The sequence below is a fragment of the Perognathus longimembris genome, chromosome 14, assembly GCF_023159225.1.
Source record: "Perognathus longimembris pacificus isolate PPM17 chromosome 14, ASM2315922v1, whole genome shotgun sequence".
Lineage (NCBI taxonomy): Eukaryota > Metazoa > Chordata > Mammalia > Rodentia > Heteromyidae > Perognathus > Perognathus longimembris.
Window position 1 is genome coordinate 53,283,281 of NC_063174.1, and position 18,614 is coordinate 53,301,894.

Genomic DNA, 18,614 nt, shown 5'->3' on the forward strand with positions numbered 1-18,614 from the left:
TTGGACTACTGCGCCTAGAGGGGGAGGGAGGGCGTCTAGAGCCTCCCACGCAAAGCCGAGGAGGAGCTACGGAGGAGGCAGATACCTACTGTTGGTCTTCATGCACATCTATCCTGCAGCACAAGGTCAAAACAAGGGACAACTGAAGAGACGTGGAACAGAATCAGCACCATTCTCACAAGAGCAACACCAAAGGAACACACACATCAGTGCCACCCCTCTCCCCTTTCCTTCCTTGCTCTCCCTCCGTGAGAAGGTTCTTAACATCCATGTTCACAAAAACCCTAGGATGTGGCAATCCATTTCTGAACCCAACCAGCCTTGGTGTGTACCGGGGTGTCCAGTTTACAGTTTTCACATCCCAGTGGGGAGATGGTGGGACTGACATGCAGGAAAAGTACCCATAGCCAGGCCCCTCCAGATTATCCACCCAGCTTAGGGGCTCCCCAACGGGGGCTCCCAGCCATCCAGGCTCCCTCCTCCCTCTATCCGCCCCTCCCACCTTCAAATCTCATGGGAAAGCAAGAGAGCCAAGCAGAGAGAACACAAAAAGGGACAATGCTTGTTCTTGGTGAAAAAAAAAATCTAATTGTCGTTCATAACTAAAATTGACTTATTATAATAACTACACTGGTGACAACATTAGATGGCTTCTATTTTCTTCATTTCTAGGAAGTGGATTGAAAAAAAATGAAGCAAGCTTACCCATTTTTGAAATAGAGGACATGGGCTCTCTGAAGTCCTGTTTCTAGGAAAAAACCTAGTTCTTGATCGTGGGGAGCAGGGCCAGGCTTAGGGCTTCTGTTCTGAATATTAGTAAGTATTACCTAGAAAGGGAGAAAACCGGAAAACTAATCAGACGTACATCCATGCCTACTTTCTTCAAATCCTAGGCCCAAATGCACTGGGCAGCTTGAAAAATCAACTTCCTTTTGCAAACATCAGCTCATAGGGCAGGTACCCAGAGGCGAGCATCAGGCTAGCAGAGAAAATGACTTCTTCTGGACAGGGGAACCATGCTACCATGGCCTTCCTGGCTCAGAGATCGGAAATGAAGGGCGCTGCTGAGTGGACCAGAAGCATTAAGAGGCGGAGTGCTGGACACATTGACAGGGAGGCTGAGTGACATAGAAGCAGGTCCCAGAAGAGGGCAAGAAAGTCAACATCCACAAGGTGGATGGCCAAGTCCACCCACAGACATAAGCCTTAGGGGTCGGTTGAGAGCTGATAAATGCCAGAATAGGCCCTAGTCTGGAATTAACCAGAAGGCAAACCCATTAGGCCACAGCACCTAGACCAGTGGGGCACCGGTCATCCATGAAGAACTGAGAAAACAACTGACATTCCTTCTCTCCTTAAAGGCAGCCCCTTGCCAACAGATAATCAGGATTAAAAGGTTTGAGCCTTGCAAGAAAGACTTATAAGTAGCCAGGGGAAAGACTTACACTTTGAGTTTGTTACAGGAAAGTGTAGCTACATCAGCTACTCTCTTAAACTCACTAGTCAAAGAAATCATTTCTTATAGAGAAATCTACTCGTGACCCAGTTAAAAAAAAACACTATACAGCAGAGAGGGAAAAACTTGGAAAGAGTGAGGAGAAGGGGTGACATTGTTCAAAAAGAAACATTCTCATCATCTGATTTGTGTAACTGTAATACCTTGGCATATCAGCTTTATAATAATTCAAAAATAAATTTTTTAAGACCATATAATATACTGCCCATATTTGCTGCAACTCAGTAGCTCTTTAAAAGGCCAGTTTTATTTAGCCAAACTCCAAATATCCTAGAGATCTGGAAATTAGTCTCCAAATACAGATGAAGGAATTGCTAGGTCTCTAGCCGAGACCTTTGGGGGAAGGGAAAGTAGAAAGCACCCCAGGACACTGCCATAGAGGAAGAAACCCTAGCCAGGCCTGCCCTACCAACCTACGGGGATCACATCAAGAGCCCTGTGGCTTCTGGCCCAGCCACCCGCCCATGGTGTTCCCCTGCCTAGGACCGTTCTCCACTCCACCCCATCCTCCCCACCAGTGCAGGAGATGCGACGACCACTGTTTCCCCAGCTCTGCTCCTCTGTTTTCTCTCTTGTCTGTCATGAAATGACCTCATCCATTCTTATGAACGCCAACTCCATATTTGACCTCTAGCCCAGACCTCTCTGAATTCCAGGCTCATGCTGCCAAACACATAATTTGGAGGTCCTGGAATTTTCCAAAATTATCCTTCCTTTGCTTGTGAGCATATTTCTTAGTTTTAAAATGCCATGATCATTTTAAAGCCAAAGCAATTCCCTATAGGCCAATGAAAATGAAGAACTCTGTCAAAATCCTGCCACACAGAAATAGCCATAGTTAATACGTGTTGAACAATGATATAGATATCTTTGGGGACATGTATGTCAAGCAGAGAAAGATAAAATCCTTTTACAGGGCTGGGGATGTGGCTTAGTGGTAGAGTGCTTGCCTAGCATGCACAAAGCCCTGGGTTCGATTCCTCAGCACCACATAAACAGAAAAGGCTGGAAGTGGCACTGTGGCTCAAGAGGTAGAGTGCTAACCTTGAGCAAATAGAAGCCAGGGACAGTGCTCAGGCCCTGAGTCCAAGCCCCAGGACTGGCAAAAAAAAAAAAAAAAGTTTTACAAAAAGAAAAAAACAAAAACAAAAGAAGAGATATTATATATACATGTTATATGTATATATGCATATATAAATATATTAGTTTTAAACTACATCTAAATTAGTTAAATTCGAAGAAAGTTAAAGAAAGAAGAAACTAAAGTGTCATCAAAGTAAGCATTCAATTCAGAAATACATTTTTTTCCACAAAATTCATTAAGTTTCTCTCAAATTAAAAAAGTTCTATTATGTGAATATACACGCATACATGTACGTGCAGATACACACAAAAAGCAAATCATCCTTTTTGGCTGACATACTTCAACTTTATACAGTATCTACTGGCACACAATGAAGAAATTAATGTGTTCATATGTTCTACTTTGCAATCTCCCTTCAGCTTTCCATTTTTAATTACATTAGTATTTTTACATTTGACCTTCCCACTTTTGTTCTAATAATACTTTTATATTGCCAGGTAAATCTGTACATCATATGTGTGTAGATATGTATAAATACATACATATATGTCTATGGTAGTTTTATTTTCTTCTTCAAGAACACTAATTGTGTACACTGACGCTCCCCACTCTCTCCCTTCCCTCTTTCCTCTTGTCCTCTCTGAAGATGAGCCAGGGTTGTGTTGGTGCTAGCTAGGCAGATGCTCCGTCACTAATCAACCCCCAGCCCTGTGTACTATTTTGATCATTGTAGCTTTGTGGTAAGTTTAGTGATTGGGAAGTTCAAGCTCTTCAACTTTATTCTTCAAGATTCTTTTGACTATTCTGAGTCACTTGAATTTTCACATTAATTTCAGAACCAGCTGTTCAGTTTTTACAAAAAGGTAATTCATATTTTCATAGGGATTGGGTTGAATTTATAGATAAATTTAGCAAGTATTGCCATCTTGACAAATTAAATACATCAGTCCATGAACATATTTCCTTTATTCCAGTATCACTTAATTTCTTTTAACAATGTTTTGTAGGTTTTAATACATGTTTTTATTAAGTTGATTCCTGTGTATTTTCTTTTTCAGATACTTTTGTTTCTGTTTTTGTTGGTCATGAGGCTTAAACTTAGGGTCTTGGTACTGTCCCTGAGCTCTTTTGCTCAAGGATAGCACTCTACCACTTGGAACCACCATGCCACTTCTCACTTTCTGTGGTTTACTGGAGATAAAGGTCTCACAGGGACTTTTCATTTTCAGCCTGGGCTGGGTTTTAGCTGTGATCCTCAGATCTCAGTCTCTTGAGAAGCTTGGAATACAAGTGTGAGCCACTGGTGCCTAGCTTTTTGGCTACTATTAGAGGTAGAACTGTTTTTTAGTTTCAGTTCACTGGTGGTATATAGAACACAAGGGATTTTTTTTATAAACTGTCCTTGCTATCTTGCTGAGACTTTTTTTTTTATTAGTTCTAATAGTTTTCTTTTTTTTTTTTTTTGTATGTGGATTTCTTAGGATTTTATATATCCAAAATCAGGTCATCTGAAAATAGTTTTATTTCCCCCTTTCTAGTCTAGATGTATTTTATTTCTTTTTCTTACCCAGCTTCACTGGATAAAATGCCTAGAACAATAAACAGTGAGCAGAAGTGACATGAAATCTTTGTCCTGTTCCTGATCTTAAAGGGAAAGCATCCATTCTTTCACCATTAGATATGCTGTTTGAAGTAGGTTTTTCTTAAGTGCTTTGCACCAAGGTGAAAAAATTCCTATTTCCAATTTATTGTTTTTAAATAGCATATATATTTCTACAAATTAATAGTTTACATTATATCATTTTCAATACAAGGGCCTGGGTGCTACCCTTTAGCCTTTGTGCTCTAGACTAGCACTCTACCAGCTGAGTGACAGCTTCACTTCTGGTTTTTTGGTGGTCAACTGGAGATAAGAATCTCTTGGGTTTGTCTCCCTGGGATGGCTCAAACTGCGATCCTTGGATCTCAGCCCCATGAGTAGCTAGGGTTACAGGTGTGAGCCACCAGTGCTCAACGTGAGTGGTTTTTTAGCTGTGAGAGAGTATTGGATTTCATCGAATCATTCTCTGCATCTATTAAAGTGATCAATTACAATGATCATATTCTAGTGGTTTTGTTTTTTCTCACAGAAAGCTTTTGCCTACCGAGATGATCATCTGGATAGAGTGGCTCAAGCCTGTAATCCTTGCCACTTGGGATCGCGGCAGAGACTAAGGGATTGAGGCTGTAGGCTAGATTGGCCAAAAAGAAGGTTGAGAGAGTCCATTTCCAACAGTGGTGGGGCTTGGTGGCGCTCTCTGTCATCCCCAGTAACACAGATCCTAAATCAGGCCTGCTAAGGCCTGAAACAAGACCCTACTTCAAAAGGAACACATGCGAGGCTGGGAATATGGCCTAGTGGTAACGTGCTTGCCTCCTATACATGAAGCCCTGGGTTCGATTCCCCAGCACCACATATATAGAAAATGGCCAGAGGTGGCACTGTGGCTCAAGTGGCAGAGTGCTGGACTTGAGCAAAAAGAAGCCAGGGACAGTGCTCAGGCCCTGAGTCCAAGCCCCAGGACTGGCAAAAAACAAAACAAAACAAAAGGAACACATGCAAACACGGGGCTGGATGTACAGGTGACTGAAGTGTTAGACTATCTGGCTAGCAAGTGTGAGGTCCTGAGTTCAATTTCCAGTACCTCCCACCCAAAGAGACAATCAGTCCTGTGATTGGTTTATATGCTTCATTATATTTATAGATTTTATATGCGGCATTTGTGCTTATAGATTTTCAGGTGTTAAATCACCTTTCATTCCTGAAATGAGCCTCCGTCATGGTGTAGAATACTTTTCACAGAGGTTTCTCAACTTAGGTAGAGCTAACCTTGATAAATACAACCTAAATTGAAAATCTTGCAAGTCAGAATGCATTAACTATATCTATTGACCATTAGAGCTCAGCCCTCCCTGTCTTAACTGTGCTCAGACCTACAGTTAGGCAAAATCATCTCACACAAGGCCTGTTTAATAATAAAGCACTGACTGTATAATGTCACTTATTGAATGGCTTTACTCGGGTAACCAAGTTATTGTGTAGTAACTCACTGCACGGCTAACTGAGCACTGCAGCTCACCACTGCTACCTCCCATGGGGAGAGAGCACTGCGGCACGTTACTAGCCAAGAAACGATCAAAATGCAACATGCAACGGTCAGTTATTACTGTCATTTTCGAAGTAATATGCAGCCAGGCAGTGGTGGCTCCCAGCTGTAATCCTAGCTACTCAAGAAGCCGAGGTCTGAGGACTGTGGTTCGGAGCCAGCCCAGGCAGGAAAAGTTATGAGACTCTTAACTCCAACTAGCCATCAAAAAGCCAGGACTAGATATGCGGCTCAAGTCGTAGAGCACCAGCCTTGAGCAAAAAAGCTAAGAGACAATGCTCAGGTCCTGAATTCAAATCCCAGCATCCCATCCCAAAAATAAAGGAACAAAACAAACAAACAAAATTCAAGTGAAAATGTGTATTTGTGCATCCCAAGTGCTTGGTAGAACACTTGCCTGATAAGTGTGAAGCCCTGGATTAAATCTGAGAGAGAGAGAGAGAGACAGAAAAAGGAAAAAAAAAAAAAAACAACAACTAAATCTGTAGAAGACTTTAGCAGCACAGCCAGTGATCCTATACTGTTGTCCTTGTGAGCCTCAAGTGTCTTCTCTGCTATGAGCTATCCTTGAATTTCCACACTGGCTCAAGACCTTTCTCTAGCTTTAAAATTCTCGGGGTGTTCCTCACCAAAGCATTCTCCATACTGGTCATGGCTTTGTGTCCTCAAGAGATGGTAAGGTTCATTCCATTCACTTCCCTTGGTATCAGGCAGAGTCCAAAACACAGAAGGTACTCAATAAATGTTTGTGTAAGCACATTTAAAAACTAGCAAGTATCCTTATATGTGAAAATTCAATGAAAAAAAATAATCCTATTTATCCAACAATGAAAATGGAAAAATATTTGGAAACAAAACAGACCTATCAAAATCTATAAGACAGGGGAAAGAAATGGACAGGGAATGGTGGCACCTGCCTAGAATCCTAGCACTCTGGAAGCAATGATGGGAGGATTTCAAGGTTACCCCATCTTTAAAAAAAGAAAGACAGTCTTGCTGGGCATCAGTGGTTCACTCCTGTAATCCCAGCTACTCAGGAGGCTGAGATATGAGGATCATGATTTGAAGTCAGCCCAGGAAGGAAAGTCCTTGAGACTCTTATCCCCAACTAACCACCAAAAAGCCAGAAGTAGAGCTGTAGCTCAGGTGATGTGGTGCTGGCCTTGAGCAAAAAAGCTCCAGAACAGTGCCCAGGCCCTGATTTCAAGCTCCAATAGGGCACAAAAGAGCCTTGGTGGAATGAGAAGAGGATTATCAGTGAGAAGAGGATGAATATATAACTCTTACAAATTAATGTACAAAATTAATAAAAATCAAACCAAATTCCAACAGGATTGTTCTTGAACTCAACAAAGTATTCTAAGGTGAATCTGGAAATATATAGAAATGAACAGAGGATATTCTGAAAACTAAAATAAGTCATCACTAGTCTTTCAGATGTTAAAACACATCTTAAAGGAATACTTGGTAAGCAGTGTCATATTAGTGGGATGTAAGATTAGTAGAAGAAAATAAGAGAGCCAAGGATTACTGAAGTATCTAAAGTTGAGGACTATTTGAAAGGGAAAAAATCACTTTAAAAAGGCATTCAAGTTTAAAAAAAAGATAATCTAGTGTCATAACTAATTTTTCAAATATAAAAAGCACTGGGGGCTGGGGATATAGCCTAGTGGCAAGAGTGCCTGCCTCGGATACACGAGGCCCTAGGTTCGATTCCCCAGCACCACATATACAGAAAACGGCCAGAAGCGGCGCTGTGGCTCAAGTGGCAGAGTGCTAGCCTTGAGTGGGAAGAAGCCAGGGACAGTGCTCAGGCCCTGAGTCCAAGGCCCAGGACTGGCCAAAAAAAAAAAAAAAGCACTGGAAAACTTTTCAAAGAATAACAAAGTAAAATATAAGCCAGGTGCTGGTGGCTCATGCCTGTAATCCGTTACAGGAAGGTGTGATCTGAGGCTCACAGTTTGAAGGCAGGCAGGAAAAGCCCATGAGGCTCTTAACTCCATTTAACCACCCCAAAACCATAAGTGGAGCTGTGGCTCAAGTGGCAGAAAATTAGCCTGGAGCAAAAAAAGCTCAGGGGCAGCATCCAGACCAGGAGTTCAAGACTAGAACTGGCACTAAATAAAATCTAATGAAAAGACAACCAACTTTAACCATATATAGATTTAAAACCTATGAGCAAATTATAAACTGAAAATTAGTGAAGGAGAAAATATTGCACACATGATAAAGGATTAGCATATTTATGATAAGTTTATTCAAATTACAAGAAAAACATTACTTCCAAAAATTAGATACAAAGTATGAAACAAAAATAAATATATTAATGTCAAACCTGTGTTACCATATGACCCAGTGATTCAACTCCTTCAATACACCCTACAAAGGAAGTACAGGTGTGGCTCAAGTAGGAGACTCTGTGGGGTTTTTTGTATGTGGTTTTTTTTGGCCAGTCCTGGGGCTTGGACTCAGGGCCTGAGCACTGTCCCTGGCTTCTTTTTGCTCAAGGCTAGCACTCTGCCACTTGAGCCACAGCGCCCCTTCTGGCCATTTTCTGTATATGTGGTGCTGGGGAATTGAACCCAGGGCCTCATGAATACAAGGCAGGCACTCTAGCCACTAGGCCATATCCCCAGCCCCGTGTGGCTCAAATAGGAAGGCACCAGCCATTTGCAGAAGAAGCAAGACCATAAGGCCCCGAGTTCTAGCCCCAGCACTCACACACACACAAAAATAGAAGGCAAGATATACACAAGGAAAACGAAAACTTTGTCTACACGAGATCTCATATGTGGATATTGATAGCCGCATTTTTCTAAGACTAAACTAGTCTAACCTAAAAACGACTCCAAATCCAAATGTTTCTCAAATGATGAATGAACAGATACAATGTAACACAATCACAGCTTATTAGATACTATATATATATATACCCATGATACAAGGATGAACCTTGGAAACATTTTGCTGAATCAAAGAAGCTCCTCATGGTAACTTCCTTTTTGCATGATTTATGAAGTGTCCAGAATGTGCAAATCTACAGAAGTGGAAAGATTAGTAGGCTGGAGACTGGATGTCGAGCACTGCTAACAGGCGCAAAGGTTCTTTACAGAGTAATGAAAATGTCCTGGAGTTAAATATTAGTGATGATCATGCAACTCTGGGAATATATTAAAACCACAGAGAGCCAGGCATGGTGGTGCACACCTGTAATCCCAGCTGCGTGAGAGGCAGAGGTGTTGGAGAGTCACAGTCTGAGCTAGTCTCAGGCAAAACCATGAGCGCCTGTCTGAAGAACAAACTGTAGCAAAAAGTATTTGTGCTTAGTTTAAGTGGTAGGGTGTGTGTTTAAGCAAACACAAAGCCTTAAGTTCAAACCCTGGTAATGCCAAATCTAAACAGAACAACCCTAAACTTGCAAGGTGCAATTTTCACCTAACAAGATTTGAGGAGAACTCTCCTCAATCTGCCAAGACTACAGAGCAACTTCTCGTCTCCTGCAATGCCCAAGTTAGAAGTTATCAGTACAACTTATAGGATGTCAAATTGGGCACCGTATATGGTAACAAGAGGGGTAAAAATATCCCCAATTCTGGGAATTTTCCTTAGAGAAACCATGTAAATCTGGCATTTTGGAACTAAAAATAATGAATAGTATCACAGTACCAGGCCACCCACTTGAAAGATACAGCCATGAAAACAATGTGAGGTATGAGGTTAACATGAAAAACATAAAAGACATTGAATCACTTGAAATGCTACTAATTTATAAGGGCAAAGACAATGTACGGAAAAAAATGAACCAAGGTGACTCTTTCCTGGCTTCTAGACTTTTCTAAGTCTGTCTCAAGAGTGTTGTAGACTCTTCCACTTAATCAGATGGCATGCTCCAAGTCCGAGGGACGGGGGTGAAGCCCCACAGGCTGGCCCCGCTGTTTCTGGACAGTTCTGGAAGGAAGCATGGCAGCGAGCTGGGGCCTGCTGCTTCCTCTGGAATGAGAAGGGGCAAGGCTCTTCTTTACTGTCCCAGCCAAGGCCGCCGGGAGACACCTGGAGCTCCTTCCTCAGCAGCAGCGCCGACTGCTGGCTTACAGTCAAGACACACAGTGAACCTCATCTAATCCACTCGGGCCGCGTCTACGAGTTCCCCTCACAGGACACGGCGAGCGCCCGCCTGACCCTGAGGCCCAGAAGATGCTCTCTCGAGCAGAGGAACGCGGCGGCCGTGGCCCGCGCCCTGCCGTGGTGGAGACCTGGCATTTCGGTACCACTGAGCACCGACTCCTTTTCTAAACTAGGGCGTGGAGCAAGCATGGGTCAGCAGAAGGTTGACTTCCACCCTGGCACGCAAGAAGGCCACAAGCAGCTGGTGGCTGAGGCGTGCAAAGGACGGGGACAGGATTACTTCCCCTGCCAAAAGCTGGGCTCATACGATGACTTCCAAGACTGAAGTCATGGCTATTCCTGTCCCGCGCTACCGGGAGCTCTTGCAGGGCAGAACGCCATCATTGACTGCTGGCTCCACACCACCCTCTGGAGACAAAGGAATGGAGCCCATCCGAGGCCGCGCTCCAGCTAGCTGCTCTCATTTGAGTTGACTGATTAAATTATGTTCTACACAAAAAGTTTGTTCCCTTCTATTCCCCTTCAGAAAAACAACACTGCATCAGAGACGATCCTCAGTTGCCGTCTGTATAGGAGCAGGGAAGCATTAAACAAGGACTCAATACACACAGCTTTCACTTCTCACCTCCCTCGGCTCTGTTGCCACATGGCACAGGGGCTAAGAACAACTAGCCAGCCAGGTGCCAGCAGCTCACACGTGTAATCCTAGCTACTCTGGAGGGTGAGATCCAAGGATCATGGTTCAAAGCCAGCTCAGGAAGAAAAGTCTGTGAGACTCTTATCTCCATCTAGCCAGGGGAAAAAAATATGGGCAAGTAAAGGTGTGGCTCCAGAGGTAGAGAGCAAAAGCAAGGGCGAACACCCAGACCCTGAGATCAAGCACTAGTACTGGTATATGCACATGCATGCAAAAGCGTACACACACACACACACACACACACACACACACACACACACACACACGAATAGCTAGGGCCAGCCTCACACTGATTGTCCATGAGGGAGCAACCTGTGAAGTGAGACAACTCAGGGCGAATGAGCTCTACCACACAGAGGGAAAGCTGAAGCCACAGAGACAAGTGAGTGCACCAAGCTCAACAACGAGGAGTGCACGGAAGCCCGGACCAGAGTAGGGAGGACAGGCAAGATGGGGCTGTGTTAGCGTCCGCCAAACCAAACACCTGGAAAGACGACTTCACAACAGACCCGTTCCCTCCGAGTTCCCTTACATTCCCAATAAAACAGTGTGTCTGTGTATTCCACATTCTTTTTTTTGAACACCTGGAATTTTCAAAGGTTAGGAAAGGCTCCTCAGCAGGAACAAATAAATATGAGACATGTAGTGTGTGCTGACCATGCCCTGGGAATTGTCCTCACGCCACCGTACAGCGCTGTTATTATTTTATAGATAAGCATCGGGAGCACAGAGAGGTTGGATGACTTTCCCAAAGGTCCCCAGCTAAGAGGTGATGAGGCCAGCATTCCAAGAAGTCATTCACCTTGGTGCCGCCTACCATAGCTTAAACTCGAGGCCAAAAGGGCAAGTCAAGGTGAGCCCCCTTTCTGAGGGGTCACTGCCCTCTAGGAAAAAAACAAACAACAACAACAACAACAACAAAAAAAAACCCTCCAATCTGGCTGAACACAACTTAGGATGGCCAGGCCTTGTACCCGTGCCTAGATGATTCTGGATCTGAGCACACTAGTCATGACACTCTAATCTGCCCTCTGAAGTTCTCCTCAAAATTAATTCTTGCTAATGAGTGAAGAGCCAACACCATTAAGTAACGTTCCCAGAGGTTTCTTTTGCTATAGAGTGCAGGGAATGGGAGGAATCCGTTCTGCGCTGCCTCTGCCCAGCAGACAGTGTGGGAAAAGCTCGCGGCATTGTCTACCTAGAGCGCAAGGCTGGCGTGTCCCAGGCTTGCACTTCTTTCAGATGCTACTCTAACATTTCTATTTGCAGCAATGCGCAATTCGCATAATTCAAAATTCAGTCCATTAGGTTTCATTTTAAAAATAGAAATAGCCAGGCACTGAGGGCTCATGCCTGTAATCATCGCTACTTAAGAGGCTGAGATCTGAGAATCACAGTTTGAAGCCAACCCCAGGCAGAGAAGTCGGTGAGACTCTTGTCTCCAATCAAGCACCAAAAAGCTGGAAATGGAGCTGTGGCTCAAGTGGTAGAGTGCTAGCCTTGAGCAAAAAAAGGTCAGGGACAGTGCCCTAACCCTGAGTTCAAGCCCCAGGAGAGACACAAAAATAAATAAATATTTACCTTTCACATAGCACTCAATGACCTTGACAACCCTCAGTGACTTTGACACACACAAACCCCTGGACTTCCACCAAGCCCACGGGCCACTTAAAGGAACCCATTTTCCTCAGACTATGTTGACCAATACATAATTTCTTATGAATCAATTACAATCAAAGCAGATGTTTGGTTCACCCAACCTGTCCCATTGCTAATATTCCAACTTGCTGAAATTGAGGAGGACCAAAGGTTTCCATAAAGGAAAATACATGTTGAAATATCAGGGCCAGACATAGGTGACTGTCATCTAGACAGGTTGAGGTTCAACCTTAGTCTAAAAAGCTGCTCCCCATGCTAAGTTGGCTAAGACTAATTTCCTGTGTCCTTGGGCCCCAATTTTCTTATCAAACTCCTATGATCACTACATCTCCAAAACAGAAAGAGGGGGGAGAGGAAGGGTAGAAAGAAGGATGAAGGGAAGGAAGATTTCTCTTGATTCTATGACTGTATGAGTCTCTCATATGGCCCAGCTAAAGAAGCCTGCAGTGAATGAGGTAGGTGAATGAATGAACCTAACAGGAAGTATATTCAGATGCCTGCCAACTTCACGTCACTGAAGACACAGGCGGTGGGTGATTCTATTTTCTCCCAGTCAGGAAGAGGCTCCGACATGACAAGGCCAGACAACAGCTGGAGAGTAACTGCTTGTGGTCAACAACAACATCTAGGCTAGGTGACACAGGCTGGCCAAGAGTAGGCAGACAGGGGAAGGAATGTGGAATTCAAAAACAGCCTGCAAGATCAAGTCTCTCTTGAGAGAGAAATCACATTATAAATTCTGGATAACAGCAGCAAAACTCTTTCCTCATAGATCCTTCTGATGGAGTAACATTTTGGTAAGACAGCCACATAGCTTCCTGAGTTCCCAGATATCATGAACCATGGCTCACAGCGCATGGTCAAGGCCCGGTGAGAGGTGTTAGTCCAACTTCAACTTTGGTGATTCTCACCCTGCTCTCCCTTGAAGGCGATTCAGATCAACATCCCACTCACCAACTCAGGACAAAAGGACTTATTAAAAATATTATTTCCAGACTATACATGTTAAAAATAACAAAAGCTGACAAGAGGTAGGCCCTCTCAATTCTAATCCTTAAGGAGAAGAAAGGCCAAGAATATGATGGAACAGCCTTCTGATCATTTTCAAAGACTTACAGGATTTCTAATCATTTCAAACAATCCCACAGGTACATATTTCTGGCCCTGAGGGGATTGAGATCAGAGTTCAGCCTTGGTTAGAACTCTATGAAAATTCTGCTATAGCAGACACAGCTGGGAGCTATTGTCATTAAAAATAAATGCCATTTAGCAAGAATCCAGTATGCTCCCCAACCTAGGCTAAGTGCCTTTATCATAGATATGACCTTACATAATCCTCAGGAGAACATCAAGGAGCAGGAACTATTATTATGCTTTCTATGGAGTTGGGAAAATCCAGGCTATGAGGTGAAGAACTCAGTAAAAAGAAAAATGGAAAGACAAGGATCTGTCTTAAATAGACAAGGTGCCCAGGCCTCCCGGGCCTCAAGAAGCTTCTTCTGCCTGAAGGTATGAATTTAGGGCTTCTTGCTCCTTTCTTCTCCACTTAGGGGTCTCCTTGTCAGCAGCGGGCTTCCATTCCCATCTCAGATGGCTTCAGGGAACAGAGGGGAAGTCCCCAGCGGATCTCTGCCACCCGTCAAGGTAAAGCCCTCCCTCCTCAGACCACACAGGACAAAGGATTCACATTGCTGAAGAGAACAGGAATTATTGGCTGGCTTCAGAGGGCTGAGGCTATGGACAACTACGTCACCTCTGCTCAGAGGCTTTTCAATGCTTCCCATACGCGGAGCAATCTGCTTTGGTAGGTTCCTTACTGGGCGTCCAGGAATGTCATAAGGCTGTGCACCCAGAGGCAGCCAAGCCAAGGACCCAACTGGAAACCACACAAGCCGGTAGAAGGAAGGCCAGGCCCTCGCTTACCCGTTCTATCTCTTGGAGGTACAGGAGCGCGATGTCCCCTGCTTTCTCGTAACAGGTGATGACGTCCTGCTCCCGGTCCACATGGAGATTACTGGTAGAAGATGAAATAGGCAGCTTCTCTAAACAAAGTCCTAGAAACGCAAAAAGCAAGCCCATCAAGATTCGGTCATTTTCATGAGACTTAGTATGTATGTTCTAGAGGACCACGACACGGTCCTAGGATATTACAGGCCATTAAGGAAGCAGTTTGTCAACCTGCATTCTCTTTGTAAAGCAAAAACGGAACTTTCTAATAGAGCAACAGAAGAAAGAGACCTCCTCCCTCCCCACCCCCCACCCCTGCTCGATGTATACAGCAAGTGCAGAGCCATTTGACTTTGACATTCAAGCTGAGAACCTGAGCAGGCATTTCACCATGAACTCGGTCAGACCGACAGGTACGGAGTTCCTTCCACTCTGGCTATTAGCCACGGGGCTGTTCCCGGTGCTGGAACAGCATAGACGTGGACACATTTCTTACTCTTTTAAACATTTTATTTTCCAAAGAGACCGTACCTTTTTATATTAACACTCCATTTTCGCTACAGAGTCATCAATACTTGCTACCGTCTGACTTTTCTACTGACAGCCATGGTAGTGTTTCTGATTTGTATTTCTGTCATGACTAATGGCAGTGACCATCTTTTCATGTGCTGCTTTGTTATCTATACATCTTCTCTAATGAAGTTCCAGGTAAAATCCTTCACCCCCTTTTACAAGAGAACGGAAGGGAGGGAGAGAGGGAGGGAGGGAGGAAGGAAAGAACCACAGGACTCTATTGGAAGGAGACAACTGGAAGTTTGAACCTGGTTTCTCCTCAACTCTGACTTAGGAATCTTTTGCTTTCAATGATTTTAACCTCTATCTTTTTGCTGCAATAAAATACAACCATATGTAAAATAGCTTTTCTAAAGTAAATCCCTAGCCTGAGGGTCACTGACCTCCAATAAAATCTCTGACCATGAAGCCCTCTAGGGGACTGTCCATGTTCTGGGGTCTTGGAGACTGGGTGGGCAGGTCAGAGAATACAGTCTGGAGTCAATTTTGTGAAACTGGTTTCTGGCCCAGAATATGGTCAATCTTGGCAAATAATATACTTTAAAAGACTTTACCTGACTTATGTAACTGTAACCCCCTCTGTACGTCACCTTTGTAATAACAAAAAAAAATCTTGAAAAAACAAGAATGCATCCTCTCCTCTTGTTGGTGAAATGTCATATAAATATTAGTTAGGTCAGGTTAAAACACTGGGTTATTCCAGACTTCAACATCCTTTTTGGTAATCGTGTTACTTGTTATATCATGTAACAGAGGCACTGAAGTCTCCAAGCATAACATAATTGTGCATTTGCCTGAATCTCTTTGAAATTCTATTCGTCTTTGCTTTGTGTGTTAAAACTCGGTTATTCGGTATACAGACTTGTGGAATTGTTACCTCCTTTTGAGAAAGTGCATCCTTACTCTGAAGTCTATTTTATGTTCTATTCATACAGTTACTCCTCTTTTCATGTCATTTGTGTTAGCATGACATATTGTTAACCCTTTGTACTTTTCTTTGTATGTGTGTGCTAATCCTGGGGCTTGAACTCGGGGTTTGAGTGCTGTCCCTTAGCTTTTTTGCTCAAGGCTAGCACTCTACCACTTGAGCCACAGTGCCACTTCTGGTTTTCTGGTGGTTAACTGGAGATAAGAGTCTCATTGACATTCCTGCGTGGTCTGCTTTGAACCATGATCCTCAGATCTCAGCCTCCTGAGTAGCTAGGATGACAGGCATGAGCCACTGGTGCCCAGCAAAATTATGCTCTTTAAGCATCAGTTTATAGCCATGATAGTAATAGTGAAATATACTGAGTACTGGTTACACAGCTGTCTGATATAGAAATGATGTGACTCTTAAGAGCATTAGCTCTGTTAGAGGATTTGCCTGCATAGAACAGAGTGTGGTGGGCCTCGAGCTGTGATGTATCAAGATGCCACGAAAGTGGCAGGGTGGGAAACCCGGAGTGTAACTCCCGCCTTCTTATTCTTCATAAACCTGTGCAACACAATGTAGTGGCCAAGGCTGTAGGCTCCAAAGCCAGCCTCCCTCGTTCATAAGCTGCAACTGGCTTTATGCTTTAAAGCACTACGTTCACAACTGCGTGTTGGAAGACAGTAAGATTCAAAAACAACAACAAAGAAAACGTGGTTCTACTGATTGTTTACATCACTGGTAACAGGAGGCTGGAAAGACTCCAAGTGGGGGAGTCTTACTCATTTGCTATGATATGAGGCATACTGAGGTGTTAAAATTCAGTAGATTCACACAGTTGTGGAACCACCACCAGATAATTCCAGAACCTTTTGTCATCACAAAAAGGAGGCCCATTAGGAACTTGGAGGCATGGCTCAAAGGGTAAGGTGCCAGCAGTGAGAACTGGAGGTCCTTGGTTCAAACTCCAGTACAGGCCCAAAACAAAACAAAAACAAGCTCTATGAGTAGTTACTTCATTCCACCTGCAGGCTGTGGCAAGTATTAATGTATTTTCTTCCGTGGGTTTGCCTGTTGTGGACAGTTCACATCAAATCAATCATAGAGAACATTGACTTTTGTGTATGTGTCTGTGTGTGTGTCTGTGTGTGCGCCAGTGGTGGGGCTTGAACTCAGGGCTTAGGCATTGTCCTGATCCTTTTTTTTGTCTGAGGCTATTGCTCTATCACTTTGAGCCACAACTCCACTTCCAATTTTCTGGTGGTTAATTAGAGATAAGAGTCTGGTAGACTTTCCTGCATGAGCTGGCTTTGAACTGTGTTCCTCAGATCTCAGCCTCCTGAGTCACTATGATTACAGGCTGTGATTACAGGTATCAGCCACTAGCAGCCAGTGAGAACACTGGCCTGTTGGAGTTCACCTAATATTTCCAAAGTCTGTAGTTACTGTAGTGAAGTGAGGCGGCCATGTCTTCCAGTGCCATCTTGGCACAGGGTGGATAGGAAATTGGGTTTCACTGGTGCCATTTTGTCTTCATGGTGGAGGAGGGGGAAGTCCCACCTCCGAGATGCCTGAATTCCTACAGACAGGGGAAGGGACTTACACAATAGGTTACTGGGCCTGTCCGGTGCTTTGAACTCTCAAGACACTCGAGGTTCCTGTGGCCCTGCCCCGTGACCCTGACTCTGTTTAGGCCCTGAGGAGCTCAGGTGGGGGGGGGGGGAATGCCATGTGACCTGTCTCCCTGTTCATGTCTCTGTGTCTCCTGGAGCTCCTCCCAGTCAACATGGCGTCCCACCTCAGCTCTCCATTGGAGTTGATCTGGTTTGCTGCTATTGTTTATCTACTTTTTCTTTCCTTGCCATCTCTCATGGCTTAGTTTTCTGACAGTGTTAAGTATATTCATGGGCTGCAGAGCTTTATGAAAAGATTCCATCTGCACTCACTGGTTTTCTAATAAAGACTCGTGATTTGACATCTCAAAATGCAGCTTCTCTGTATCTCGTCAACTGGATTTACCGTACAACAGTAGCAAGTACATAAGGAGCTAATTCTCTTTCCAAAAACTGAAGTGAAATTCACAAAACTCAATTCAGTACATCTACACTATTGCATGACTACCACTATTTAGTCTCAAAACTTTTTATTGCCTAATAATGTTCTGTTGAATGGAAATACGGACATTTGAGTTGTTTGCCCTTTTCAGATTCTGGAGAATGCTGCTATGAGCATTCTTGTGCTCCTTCTTCTGTGGACACACATTTTCAATTCTCTTGACTATAGGAACAGAATGGGTAGATTCTGTTTTGTTATATCATGTTCAATCTTTTGTTCGAAGAATCCATACTTACAATCTAACTGCCAACCTACTCAGTAAAACAGCTAGAAGTAAAAATGTGTGGGCTTCTGAGGAGACCAAGCTGGATTTGAACCCTCGCTTCTCCACTTGGAGCTTTGTGACTTGAAGGAGCAGGTAGCACGAGCATCGACCTCAAGGCTGAGCCAGTGCCTGACTGTACAAAATACTCAGTGGCTGCGTAGGAACTGCTCTCCTCAACTTGCACTCTCCTGGAGGCAATGATCACCCTCTTCCTTTTTTATTGGGGGGGGGGGGGGGGTGGTGAGTGAGAAACTGTGGAAACCTTCAAGGAGGAAAGAACCATCACCTAGATCCCACTACCTGGACCCAGCATAGGAGGAATATTAACACGGCCGCTATCTCATACACGATGCCTGGTCACTCGGGTCTTCACTCTAGCTCCTTTCCAGAGGAGGGACGATTCCGCACTCGTATGCACCCTACAGTGCAGAGGGCCCCGGGCAGCAGTGTCTGTCCTTGCTCACCCCATCGGATCTCACAGAGCACCGACTGCGTACACAGCTCCTGCTACACCCGAGCTTCTCGGAGCAGCCACCTCAAGCAGAAGGCTGAAGAACCTTCTCGAATAATAAAA

The 18,614-nt window shown here is 44.1% G+C and overlaps 1 protein-coding gene across 4 annotated transcripts in view; it reads right to left on the bottom strand.

The window, feature by feature from the left end:
* Ttc7b (tetratricopeptide repeat domain 7B) overlaps nucleotides 1–18,614 on the bottom strand; it is a 213,800-nt gene that overhangs the window by 158,561 nt on the left and 36,625 nt on the right. For all 4 annotated transcript variants that reach the window (XM_048362268.1, XM_048362269.1, XM_048362270.1 and 1 more), the window contains exons 4-5: nucleotides 14,151–14,281; nucleotides 706–827 (exon numbers count right to left, since the gene is read on the bottom strand). In XM_048362268.1, coding sequence (XP_048218225.1) covers nucleotides 706–827; nucleotides 14,151–14,281 — 253 coding nt within the window. The remainder of the gene's footprint in view (nucleotides 1–705; nucleotides 828–14,150; nucleotides 14,282–18,614) is intronic.